Consider the following 13,758-nt stretch of genomic DNA (forward strand, 5'->3'; position numbering starts at 1 on the left):
AAGGTAACCCTTTGTATGAAAATATTGACCTTCTATGAAGTGATTCAGTGAAACAAATAGGACAGCATTACTATATCTGGACATCAGGTTTTTATATCATCCATCCAGAACACAGTCTTAGTATAGAGGCAAGAAAAATCAATCTTGGCTGAAGTGTCATTCATATGTCTCCACGTATATGATGTAGCTCACCTCCGGCTTTCATTTAGGAATCGTATACGAAATAAAGGCACATATTAGAAGTAGCGAGGAAGGTCAGAAAAAAGCAAGGGGTGACTGCTAAGAGTGATGGAAGTTATATTTTAATATCTATGAACTAATAAAAGAACCGTTTCAAACAGGGCAGTCTTGTTCCATTTAGTGTGAGGCTAGAGTTGTATTTATCATTGTAATTTTTGAGAGAACAGTGTAGCAGCCAGTCAGTATCTCAGTTGTTTAGAAGAGGTGACTTGAGGTCCCATCTGTGCTGTTCAATAAAGTGGGGGTGTGTTACTTCTTTAATGGTTTCTGTTTTAAGTGGCTAAATATGTTAATGTTGACCAAAGCTTAAATTGGTAGGCTTTGGCTTTGTGAAAAACAGGTGCTTATGGAAGCCATGTCAGTGAAAATTTAGTATTTTAGTCTCAGATAAAGCAGTATTTTACTTGCTTACCACCCTTAATTCTTGTTGGCGGAACCATTAAACATCTGGTTGTTTGGCAAGTGTGATCACTTAGGTGATGCAAAGAGGTAGCTGGTTGTAACAGAAGGAACCCTGACATTGGAATTAAAAAGTTGCTGCATCTGCAGCTTTTTGGTGGCCTTGGGCAAATCACTGGACAGTTCTGAACCCCTGTGTCCTCATCTGTAAAATGAGGAGGGTCATGCCTCAGGGATTTGGGTGGGCTCTTCAAAGATTACATTCACAAATACATGTAAAAACTATGTGTGAATACATAGCAAAATTATCACCAAAACTCAGAGCTGTTGCTTGCCTTATGTTGGCAGGCTCTCCTTTTCTCCGTGACCTGATTGGTTAGTGGGCCACACCTGTGTTGCCTTCAGGAGCTTCCTCACTGACGTGGGAAGAATGCTGAAAGCTTGGTGGGGATAGTGGAAAGAAATTGTAAGCGTGGGTCGCTTTTGTAATCTCATGCTGCCTTTTAGAATTTGAAGAATTGAGCCAGTTTTTCTGAAAGCACTTATAAGTAAATCACTTATTTTTTCTGAGTAATGTTTCATTTTTCTCTGTAGAATCCATTTTCTGAAATTTTACTTAAAATTTCTTAATATCTTAGCAGCTGCTACATATTCTGTAGCTCAGTTCCTCAGCATCTCTAGGCACAGTCAGTTAACTATTGCTGCAAAACATGCTGTCCCTAAAACTTAGTGGCTTAAAACAGCAAACATTTTATTTGCTCATAATTCTGGGGGTTAGCAGTTTGGGCTGGGCTCAGCTGATCCGTTTATCTGTCGGGCTCGCCTCCATTATGCATGTGTGTCACTGGAGTAGGGTGGCCTAAGATGGGGTACCTTGGCTCTTCCATATGGCCTCTCATCTTCAGAAGGCTAGTGGGGCTTCTTTACATGGTGGTCTCAGGGCAGCATTCTAAAGGGGTGAGAGTGGAAGCTCGCCCGAAAGCTCTCTTCTAGGCTTTAGAACTCAGGAGATTCGCTTCTGGTCCAGACAGTTCACAAATCAGTCCAGATTCAAGGTGTGAGGGAAAAGGAAAGGATTCTACAAAGAGTTTGTCACCATTTAAAAATCTGCGATAAAATCTACAGTAAACAGTTGCTGTTCTTATTGCTGAAGACAAGGAAGGAGTAGAGAAGGGGGTATTTTGGTCCCAACCTATCAAAATTTTAATGGTCTGGAGGGGTCCTTAGCAACGGGGTGATTAGTATTCCTCTTTTGATTAAGGTATATTCCAGATAACATCTGAGGGCCACATTAGTTCAGTTTGCAGCTACCAGGCCGAGTTCTCCCAAATGGACCCTTCCTTAAGTTCGCCATGGAGGGAAAAACGTCCATTATGGTAGTGAATTTTCCAAAGGCTACCAAGATTCTTGAGTTACCTTTGAATTACTCTGAAATCAGACATAGACCAGGGAAGGATATGCTCCTTCAGAGAGGAAAAGAACAAAGAGGTCTTCAGTATTATTATATTCCGTGTATTTTCATGCGAACCATACTTGATCTGTCCCGATTTGTTGAGAAACTCATATACTTTTGGTGTATTTGCAGTTGGCATCAAAATTTAATCTGCATTCTAAATGAGGCATTTGTAAAATGTACCACAGGCTTCTTTGCCTTACGCATTGTGTACTGTGTATCTCTCAGCCTTCCTTTATGTTGTCTTTAGGCCTTTCTAGAGGCCCTTCTCCACCTTTTTGATTTGCTGATTCTGTTCATTTTCATGGGTTTAAGTATCAGCTAACTAAGTTGGTTAAACTTGTGTATAAAATAAGGATAAGGATATTCTTAGTAAGGGTTGGACAGAGTCATGTATCTTTAGGAAATTACATGTATTTAATACTTGACCTTTGTCAGGTATTTGGCTACTTTTGGTTTTTTGCTTGCTGCCTTCCTTTTTCTCAGCTATGTTCAAAGAGGCTAGATAGCCGATTTTTGTAGTTCTGATGTTATTCTTTGCTTTCTGTAATATGAACACATATAATACAAATATATAAATAAACATATTTGGCCAGCTTATGAGAGAGATAAATTGCCACCATCCTCAGAAATAATTCTTTATGAGAGACTGATTTTTCACCAGAAAGTTATGACTTACTTTTCTTGTTCTTTCTGAGATTTTTATGTAAAGTGAATGTCATTACCTTTGCTTTCTTAATTTTAAGTGTTCCTTGGAGTAATTCTATGTACTTTTTTTTTTTTAATAGGGACAATTTGTTGGCGGATTGTTTGCAGGGTTGTTTTGTGGTGACGTGCACATTGTGTGCGTTCATCAGCCTGGTGTGGCTGCGAGAGCAGATAGTCCACGGGGGAGCCCCGATCTGGCTGGAGCACGCGGCCCCGCCCTTCCACGCTGCTGGGCATCACCCAAATGAGGTAGCTCCCTCTATCCCCAAGTTCATTTTCTTTGGGTAGGACATAAGAATCACTGTCACCCGCTAAGACCCCAACCCTTGACTCCCGCGTCCCTCACTGCAAAGCAGGACAATGACAACGTTTGGGAGAAGATTAAAGGAGGTGTGAAAAATCAAAAGAATGCCGTTGTTACTTTGCCTCTTAGTTTTCTAGCGAGACCGGGTACAATACTGGGGGTATACCGCGTGCTCTTTCATTCCCTTTGCCTGAGTTAACAGCTAACCGCCGGCCTGGCAGTTAATACACAGACCTCCTGCATGGGCATCTGACGTGCTGCATAACATCAAGGAAGCCCCCTTACCCTCTTTGTTCATTAGTTTCTTCATGTGTAAAATGCCTCACCTTTGTTGCTTTTAGTAGAAACATTACCAAAAGTAGAAAAATTGGAGTACTGTTGATAACAGTCTTGTACAGTTTTACTTTTTATTTATGAGATGACATGCTTAGATACAAGAGTTTCTGCTAGAGACATTAAGAAGAGGAAGATATGATAAATGATTTTTATTATCTTGTTTAATGAGAAATTATAGGGCTGAAAATGTTAAAAAAAAAAAAAAAAACCAAACTGGCTACTTACAATACAAAAACAATTTGCCCTTTATTGTGAAAAAATTGACTATAAAATTAACTCAAAATAATACTTAACGATACTTAACGACTTAATTTTTCATTTAAGGACCTTTGGCTTTTTTTAGTGTGAAGATTGATTTCATCAAATTCTGCCATACCCTTTTTCTACAGAACTAAGAGTACAACTTCGCCTTTGAAAACCACACATATGAAAAATGGGATTATTAAGCAAGGGCACTGTTTTTACCTAGTGTTAATACTTTCATCATTGTACCTCATATTTTGAAGCATTTTAATATAGTTCTTTTAGAATCTTCATTAACTCCATAGGAGTTCAGTGTTTTAATTAACTACAACTAGGTCTTTGCATTTGGTAGGTAGCAGAATTCAGGAAGAGCCAGAGAAGCGTGCTTGTGGAAACTGATAAAGTTCATATGGACAGGCTTACCCTCCTGAGCAGAAATGAGAAACCTTTCCTTAAGTGTGAACTGATAACTGAGAATTAAGTTATATATCAGTATGTGTGTAAACAGATACATAAATATATTTTCATCCCTGAAGTGGTCAGTAAAGACAAGAGATGCCTTATAAAGGAGGATTATGGAATGATGTATTCAAGAGAGCCAGATTTGTTAACCTGTTTTCTGTAATGCTTTGTGAAATGTTAATCTCTAAATTATATTGAATGCATATGTACACTGTTAGATGAGTTTATGTTCTTATATGCCAAGTTGATCCAAATTCAGATCCATTTAGAAGAAATGCCCCTGAGAGGTGGGGTTATTTTGGAATTTTAATAGAGTTTGTGTCTGTTTGCTAGTTTTGTTTTTTTTAGAAGGGAGGGTGCTCTTTGAAAATAGAGCAAAACTGAGGCAAGTTAGCCAAATTTCTGGTCTCCTCTGTCATTTTAGGCTCCAGCAGGAGGAAATGGTGCTGAAAATGTTGCCCCCGAGCAGCCTGCTAACCCACCAGCTGAGAACGCAGTGGTGGGGGAAAACCCTGCAGCCCAGGATGACCAGGCGGAAGAGGAGGAGGAGGAGAATGAGGAGGAGGACGACGCGGGCGGGGAGGACGCAGCTGATGCCAACAATGGGGCGCAGGGTAATGGCCGCCGGCCTGTGCTCGCCCTTCCTTTGTGACCCTGAGTCCATTCCCAGCTCACCTTGGGGAGGACTGGAGTTTTCAGAATTTAACGGGTTTGAAGCTCTGTTTCTAAACTGCTTTTACTTTATTTTGGCAGACTTGCATTTATGGATATACATATGCATACTTTTTTTTTTTCTATGAAGCAGGGCACATTTTGTGTTTTACAGTTGTACCTTAGGGACTCCCCTGGCGGTCCAGTGGTTAAGACTCCGAGCTTCCACTGCAGGGGGCACGGGTTCAGTCCCTCTTTGGGGAACTAAGATCCCACAGTGCCGCATGGTGCGGCCATAAAATAAAATTAGATGAGATGAGATAGAATAAAATAAAATTCTACTTTACACAGGACTTTTTATAGGATGGATAGGAAGAAATTATTTGTAAGTTGGAATAGATCCTGTTTTTTTAAAATGGAACTTGATACAGTTTTATCTTATTCCTTTGCCATTTTTATTGAGTCAGTGCAACTTTTATTATCAAAGAAGAATTTTTGAAGTGTACTCTGCAGGCCAGATGGCACCCAAAGAAACCAGTTTCTCATTTTCTGGTAGTATAACTCCAGAGTGGTAAAGAACTTCTGAGACCAGCCTGCCAGTCAGCTGTCAGTAGGTCACCACCTTCTTTTCTTTCCTCTGGCCCCAGAGTTTTCCTGTCGAGTGCTGCACTGTCTCTGGGTCCACTTATCACTGCTGATACCTGAGTGTTTCTTGTGTGCCAGGCACTCAAACACCAGGTCCCTGCCCTCATGGAGTTTCTGGTCTAGTGACGAAGTAGAAATATCCAAGTGAACAAGTTTGTTATTACACCTTGTGGTAAATGTGCGCGTTGCTCTGAGGATGCTACTGAGGAGAGACCTATTTTAAATAAGGTTCCCCAGGTAGCTCAGAGTAAGTGATATTTGAGCTGAGACGTGAAGGATGAGAAGAAGCCAGTTGTGTAATGGGAGCAGGGGGCCTTTGCAGGGAGAGGTGGGTTTATGTTCAAAGGCTCTGAGAATGCGGCTCCTGCACCCTCCTGCTGTCCCTTGTTTCCTTCTGTCTGTCTAATGCAGTAGGTCCTGCCTGGTCTTCCTTCTTCCGTGCTTGCTGCACATAGTGTTTGTACTGCGCTCTGCCCTAAAATCTGTCAGTGATTTCCCCATGATGTTAAAGAACAAGGCAAAATGCAGGCTTCACGTTCCTCTTGTGTGACCTGATCTCTGTCTGTCTGTCATACTGCCTCTCTGCCACCCTCCTCCTCACCCAGAGAGTTCTAGTCCCCTGGCTTCTGTACTTTTCTCAAGTCCACCATGTTCATTCTTGATTCAGAGCTGTTGAATTCCTCTGTTTCACATAACCCTGCTTATTTCTTTTCTAGCACTTACCACAATCTAGAATCATCTTATTTTATATGTTGTATTTATTTATGTTTTTTAAAAATTGCCTAACAAGCAAATACTCAGTTTGGAAAAATTTTAAGTGTGGTTTACCTTCTCAACAACAGTTATAAAACACCAAATTAAAAGAGTATATTTATTAATAATTCAGGTTCTATCAGTAATCTCTAAACTACAATTATATTTCCAGACGACATGAACTGGAATGCTTTAGAGTGGGACCGAGCTGCAGAAGAGCTTACATGGGAAAGAGTGAGTCAGACTTCTTTCTGTCAAGTGTCCTAGTGTTTATAATCCTAACGTATATCTTAACGTTGGCCATATTTAGATGTATACACTAATTTTCCAGTTACATTTAATGAAAACAATTACCAGAACTTTAACTTCTAGGGAAAATTCAGTAATGTATTATTTGTGATGAAAATATTAAAAATATTATGATAAAGGTCTATTGATACCTTTTTCTATCTTCTGGCCTTTAATACAAACCTTGCTCCACTTACAAAATCTTTAACTTGAAATTGTGGACTTTTGAAAATGAAGTAACAATTTAAATTTAAGTATTATTCTGATGCTTCAATTGACAGAGTAATACTGTTGTATCATGAAATCTTGACTGGCTCCATATCTAATGAGTTGAAACCCAAGTTGGAAAATTTTAATATGACTTGGATTAAAAGAAAATCCAAAATATAAAACTCCCATGAACAGAAGTTTTTCACTCTCTGAAAATGATAGGCTGTATTGGAAAGTAGTGGGTAAATATTATGTTTTAAAATATTGAAAGGAAAATGAGCTTTTTTCAAAAATAGAATTAAAAATCCTGTTGCGTCTTGAATTAATGCATAATAATTAATTAATTAATACATATTATTTATTTTAGATGCTAGGACTTGATGGATCACTCGTTTTTCTAGTAAGTAAACCTAATCTTTTTTTTAAAATTTATTTATTTATTTTATTTATTTTTGGCTGTGTTGGATCTTCATTGCTGTGCGTGGGCTTTCTCTAGTTATGGCAAGCAGGGGCTGCTCTTTGTTGCGGTGCCGTGGCCTTCTCACTGCGGTGGCTTCTCTGGTTGCGGAGCATGGGCTCTAGGCATGAGGGCTTCAGTAGTTGTGGCACACGGTCTCAGTAGTTGTGGCTCATGGACTCTAGAGCACAGGCTCAGTAGTTGTGGTGCACGGGCTTAGTTGCTCTGCGGCACGTGGGATCTTCCCGGACCAGGGCTCGCACCTGTGTCCCCTGCATTGGCAGGCAGATTCTTAACCACTGCGCCACCAGGGAAGTCCAAGCTAATCTTTTTTAATAACAGAATTGCGACTTAATTATTTGTCTTAGTGATTCAGTGATTTCAGATTCACAATATGTTCTGGCTTTTTATATTAAAGGTCAAAATGCCCTGTGATTTTTGATTACTTGATATGTTGAAGAAAGTCTATTTTGTGCATTGAAAATAACTGGCAAAGCATAAAGGTAATATTATTTACAAAGGAAATTATTAAACATATTTGATTTTTAGAAAATGAAATTCAAAGTTGATGGTAGTTAAGAATACTTGGCCTTCTTTTAAAGTCCCACCTTGTGGGACTTCCCTGGTGGCGCCGTGGGTTAAGAATCCACCTGCCATTGCAGGGGACACAGGTTCAATCCCTGGTCCAGGAAGATCCCACATGCCGTGGAGCAACTAAGCCCGTGTGCCACAACTACTGAGCCTTCTCTCTAGAGTCCATGAGCCACAACTACTGAGCCTGTGTGCCACAACTACTGAAGCCTGCACGCCTAGAGCCCATGCTCTGCAACAAGAGAAGCCCGCACATCACAACGAAGAGTAGCCCCCGCTCGCCACAACTAGAGAAAGCCCTCACACAGCAACGAAGACCCAATGCAGCCAAAAATAAATAATAAAAATTTTTTAAAAATGATTAAAAAAAAAAGTCCCACCTTGCAATGTTTAATTCCTGAACTGGTGAAAACAGCGCAGTTTTGCACTATTCACACAGAGAGCCCCCTGTTTGTTGCGCCTCTCCTGTCTTTACCTTAATAATAAAGAGTACAACTCTAAGGTGAAGAGCAGTTCTTTAATGAACTTGTTCTTTAAGGAGAAATGATGCTCTTTTCAGGTTCTGTAATACAAAATCACTTACCATTTGGGATTTTTAAATAGCTTTAGGTATCAAGATGACTTTGGCTGCAGGTAGCCAAACCCCAGCTGACCAAACCAATAACACAGGAGGAAGTCCAGAGGAAGGATGGGCTTCAGGTGTGCTTGATCCAGGGGCTCAGCAATGTCATTGAAGAGTCAGATAATTTCCATCTCTCTCCTCTGCTGTCCACAGTGTTGGCTTCCTCTTCAGGCTGGCTCCTCAGGCAAGAATAGGAAGTTGAGGTTAGTAGTGTGAGGATTTTGAGGAATGTATCTGATGATAATTCACAGATTAGTGAGAATGTGATATTAGTGAGCTCCTATTCAAGGCTTGAGTGTGGTCAGTATAGAAGGTATTATTTGGCTATATACTCATTTTTTGTCCTTTATCAGTCCCTCATAGATGAGTGATAGAAGTCGTTGAGGCAGTGGTGTTAACTCAAATCCATTCTAATTTCTAGAAAAAAACCACAGGGCGACTTCATGCATTTGTTGCAAATTACTTAATATGTACCATGTGCCAGCTGTGATAGTTACTGGATGATTCAGAAATGAATGAAATAGGGTACCTGTTCTCAAAGACTGTAGTTTAGTAGAGAGAAACGAACGTGTAAACAAGGGACTTTAGGTAAAGACTCTGACAGGCAGTGTGTATAGGACACGAGAGGCATGGAAGAGGGCTTAGTCAAGCCTTTCTTAGCAGAGGGGAGTTGTCCGCAGGGAATTTTTATAGAAGATAACTAGAGGTTGAGGCACAAAAGATGTTGAGGATAAGGACAGTTGGGGGGCCCTTAAGGCAGAGAAGCTGAAAGATTCAAGTGATACGAGCCCACATGCTAAGTAGGAATGTACAGTAGTAGTCCTCTCTTAAGCAAACTTGTTATCCTCTTGACCACTTGGATTTGTGGCAGATTGGGAACCTGATTAGAATGATCTTTCTAAAAAAATCTTAGCATGTTAAGATTCGTGAAAATCTTTCCATGGCCCCTTTGGAAGGATCATTTAACTTGATTGTGGGGGGAGGTAGTGGGCCTGGGCAAACAGGCTTGGGTGCCCCGATTGTCAGCGTGGAGCGTGACTGAGCACACGCGGAGGAATAGATGGGTGGGCCTCATCTTGGAGGCGGTAGTACATAAGCGTGGAGTGTGTCAGTGGCCAGGTGAGAGCACATATTCTGAGACTTGAACAAAGAAAGCCATGGGGACAGAAGGGACCAGAGAAGATCAAGGGACCTTAAAGAAGGCATGAGAACACACTGGACACTGAAAGAAGTGCTGTGCAGTTTACATTGATATGTTGTTCAGAAATAATGTGGTTTTCAAATTTTTCTTTATTTAGAATTTTTTAGTGTCATAAGACTTAAATGAAACCTGGCGATTATTTATGAGAATCTGTGTAGTTTGTGGTAGATTATTAATTTCTGAAGAGGAAATGTTTATGGATTGATTTCTTTGATTTTTCTTTCATGTGGACATTATGAACTTTAAGTTTCATTAGGTTTAGTTTTATGAGCTATCTAATGAAAAATGAAAATTTACACATAATTTCTGAATAAAATCTCAAAATTATAGTAAAAATTTCAGTCTTATAACTAAATAAATGGATTAAACATAAATCAAATAGGAGATGAATATGTTTTATTAATGCTCTTTTCCTTTAGGAACATGTCTTCTGGGTGGTGTCTTTAAACACACTGTTCATTCTTGTTTTTGGTAAGTGGCGTTTATGTTTTTATTTATGGTATTGTGGTAGGAGTTCAGTTTTCTAGGAGTCTTGTTACAGGTTTTGTTTTGTTTTTAAACTTAGGAATATATGAAACAGTTTTAGACAGTCATCTGGTATAGGAAGACCTCAGGTATACAGTTACTTTCTCTCCTAAGCAACATTGACTACAGTTATTTACCAACTTTGCTTCTGTTGCGCATTTCTGTCTCTCTTTGTAGAAGCCAATTTTAGACTGACTTGAGAATATATAATATTCCACATCTGGAATTAATTTTGTGCTGATTATCTGTGTGTTCTTCCCTATGGCAGAAGATCTTGTTTTCATCTGTTAAAATCCTGACCAAGGCCTTACCAGAGACCTTGGCTCGGGATCTGTCGCAGAGATGGATATAGGCTTGAGGAAAGTGTAATTCCCCTCAGAAGCAGATTCCAGCAAAGTTTACTTCCAGACACTTTAACAAAAACTGTAGCTATGTGGATTCTGTGACAGCACTAAGAGTCCCTCCCATTGGGAGTCATGAGAGTAAGGAAGGCAGGGTTGAGATGTAGCTGACAGGTTTTTCTGCTTTGGGGAAAGGTAAGGGAAACAGTTGAGTAAACCAAGGTTTTAGAATTCAGTTCCTCAAGGTGTGGAGTCTGATAGAATTAGGTTATTGTTAGACTGAACTATTGCTGTCTCATAGAGAGACCTCAGGCTGCAGATTTCGGTATAGGGAATATCTTTGAGAAATTCTTCCTTAGTGCATATGAATTAGTCCTAAGAAGGAGGAATATTTTCCAAGTTTCTGTCACTAAATTCCAAGTTATTTGCTCTGTGTTAGGGACTAGAAAGCAGTGTTTTCATCAGGAAACAGTTGTCTTCAATAGGAAGCCATATGGTCAAAAAAGACACTGAATAAGTAGATCAGGGATGAGACAAAAAAATTGTTTTCTGAATATTATCTATAAAAGAGCAAAAGAAATTTATCTGTATCTTGTTGAAACACAATATCTTTTAAAAGTTCCATTCATTCTTAATTTTTAGTAGATATTTAAGGTGGTGCAAATTAACAGGAAGCCCATTCTTTGTTGTTTTCCCTTGCATATGGGGGTGAAAATGTGTCTGAGATTATTCTGCATTTATTTCTCATTATGTAAAATGATTGATATATAGAGTGTGAAACTCTTTTGATCCTGACCAAATTTTCTTTGAGAGGAAAAAATAATCTATATAGACTTTAGTCTTTGTTCTTGCAAGAAAAGCTTAGTGCTAAATTAATGTTTAAAGGAATAAGTCACCTTTAAAGCATGAATTACAGAAATAAGAACTCTTGTTTATATAAAGCAAATCTCAACTAAGTAAATTTTTTTCTAATCCAACTTCCTAAGCTTATACTATGAGAAAAATTTTTTTTGTCTTAGTATACACATTATACTTAGGATCTTTTTAAATGAAACAAGAGGTTTTCCTCCTTTTAGGAAAATATGCTTTTCCTTTTAGATGAGCATAGTCATTGGGATGAAGCAACACTCATGTTTCTCTCCTACTTGGCTTGCTTTACTGCAGTTTCCCCTGGCATTTCTGGACCTTTGTGGTCATGTATTATACTTTGCAGAAACAAAACCTTACAGTGCTGCTGTCTCAGTAGAAGAGAACAATCCTAAGAAACTGATCTTAATTTCAGGGTACCTATCTAGTAGTTTCTGCGTAATGGGGTAGAAATTGATTGTTAAAATTGGTGCTTTAGGTTAATATGTATATATATAAATAGAGTTGAAATTTGAAAGTTTGCCTTTCCCAAGGGCCTGCTTGAGTCGTCCTCAGAGTCGGGTGTGAGAATAAAATAGGAAAAATTCTGCATATAGTTATTTCGCATGCTTTAAAATTTTCTTGTGCTTCATAATACATATAATATATTAATAAAATAGTATATGTGTATAATTTAAAAAGAAATTCAAGTGTATTGGGAATACCTGTTAAAAAAAATTTCTACTTATGAATACTTGGTCAAAAAGGTTTGGCAGCCAGATCCCTATAGATTCACTCTGACTTTTGTCTTTATGATTGAGTCTCCCTCTCCCCTTTCCTAATAATCTATACTGTTCAATTATTTTTGCCATAAAAAAAGGTAATTAAATTTTATTACTGAGAATGAATTATAGTTATATTAACATGGCAAGAAAGACTTGAGGAAAAGAGACTATCAAAATTCTAAATATGAAAATTTTAAGGCTATTTTCTTCTTTTTGGAGTATAATTGGTTTACATTGTTGTGTTAGTTTCTGCTTTATAACAAAGTGAATCAGCTATACGCATACATATATCCCCTCCCCCCCTCCTAGGTGGTCACAAAGCACTGAGCTGATCTCCCTGTGCTATGCGGCTGCTTCCCACTAGCTATCTATTTTACATTTGGTAGTGTATAATGTCCATGCCACTCTTTCACTTCATCCCAGCTTACCCTTCCCCCTCCCCGTGTCCTCAAGTCTATTCTCTACATCTGCGTCTTTATTCCTGTCTTAAGGCTATTTTCTTATTTAACCAGAATATCATCACACTTTACAAAATAACCAGAATTTAATATTACCTAATAATAGATCATATTAAAAATTCTAGATTGTCTCCTTAAATATCATTTTATAGTTGCTTTGTTTGAATGAGAATTCAAATAAGGTCTACCTATTACCTTTTTTTTTTCCAGTTTTGGACCAAAAAAATTCATTAAATTGCACTAAAGTTCATCTATTTTAAAAACATAGCTGAGAATAGTCAAGGAGATTTTGAAAGAAGTATATTGAGGGAGGTTTACCTTACCCAGATATTGAAATTTTTTTAAACCTGCAGTAATTAAAAAAATTTTTTTTATTGTTTTACAATTTTTAAAGGTTACTTTCCATTTACAGTTATTACAAAATATTGGCTGTATTCCCCTTGTTGTACAGTACATCCTTGAGCCTATCTTACACCTGGTGGTTTACTGTTACTTTTGGTTGTTAAATCTTAAGTTTTTCTGATCTAGAATATTTTTTATTTGCTCCCCTCATCTACCCCTACCCTATTTTGCCATCCATTGATTTGTTGATGACACTAGGTCAGCTGTCTTCTACGTGTCTCACTCTCTACCTTCTTCCGATGACTTCCTGTTGATTCTGCTACCTTGTTCCTTTGTCTCCACATTTCCTTTAAAGTGGAAGTTAAATCTGAGGCCTGATTAGATTCAGGTTCAGTACTTCTGGGACAAAATTTTCACTGCTCGTGCTTTGCCTATTACTATGACATATCAGGAGGTACATGATGTCTGTTTATCCACCTTTGTGGTTCAGGTGATAGTATCTTGAAGCCTCTATTGTTAGGTTTCATTTTTCCCTTTAAACATCAGAAAGTAATCTGTGGGAGGTGGTATTTTAGTATTATGCAAATATCTAGTGTTCCATCACCATTTCACCGAATATGTTTATTATCTGTTGATACTTGCCTGAATTAATTTAGTTTTATTAGGCATTACAAAATGGTGATTTTCAAATTCTGTCATTTTTATGCATTTATTGGCTGGCTTTTCTGTAAAGAAGAGCTTGATCTTATCAGCTGGAACTATTTAGTTAACCTGAATTTGTTTGTTTGGAAGAAGCAGGACAGATGTGCAGTTCTTTTCCTTTAATTATTAGTTTTCAGGGTAAGGAATTGATGTTCTAACTACTTCCCTTAGTGATAAAAGTGTTTTCTATTATGGT

General features: G+C 38.3%; 1 protein-coding gene across 2 annotated transcripts in view; it reads left to right on the forward strand.

Moving 5' to 3' along the window:
• The window catches only part of MARCHF6 (membrane associated ring-CH-type finger 6), a 74,977-nt gene that overhangs the window by 29,759 nt on the left and 31,460 nt on the right, over nucleotides 1-13,758 (forward strand). For both annotated transcript variants that reach the window (XM_024119159.2, XM_028492807.1), the window contains exons 6-10: nucleotides 2,881-3,049; nucleotides 4,570-4,759; nucleotides 6,367-6,428; nucleotides 7,060-7,092; nucleotides 9,983-10,034. In XM_024119159.2, coding sequence (XP_023974927.1) covers nucleotides 2,881-3,049; nucleotides 4,570-4,759; nucleotides 6,367-6,428; nucleotides 7,060-7,092; nucleotides 9,983-10,034 — 506 coding nt within the window. The remainder of the gene's footprint in view (nucleotides 1-2,880; nucleotides 3,050-4,569; nucleotides 4,760-6,366; nucleotides 6,429-7,059; nucleotides 7,093-9,982; nucleotides 10,035-13,758) is intronic.

Source organism: Physeter macrocephalus, chromosome 8 (genome assembly GCF_002837175.3).
Source record: "Physeter macrocephalus isolate SW-GA chromosome 8, ASM283717v5, whole genome shotgun sequence".
Classification (NCBI taxonomy): Eukaryota; Metazoa; Chordata; class Mammalia; order Artiodactyla; family Physeteridae; genus Physeter; species Physeter macrocephalus.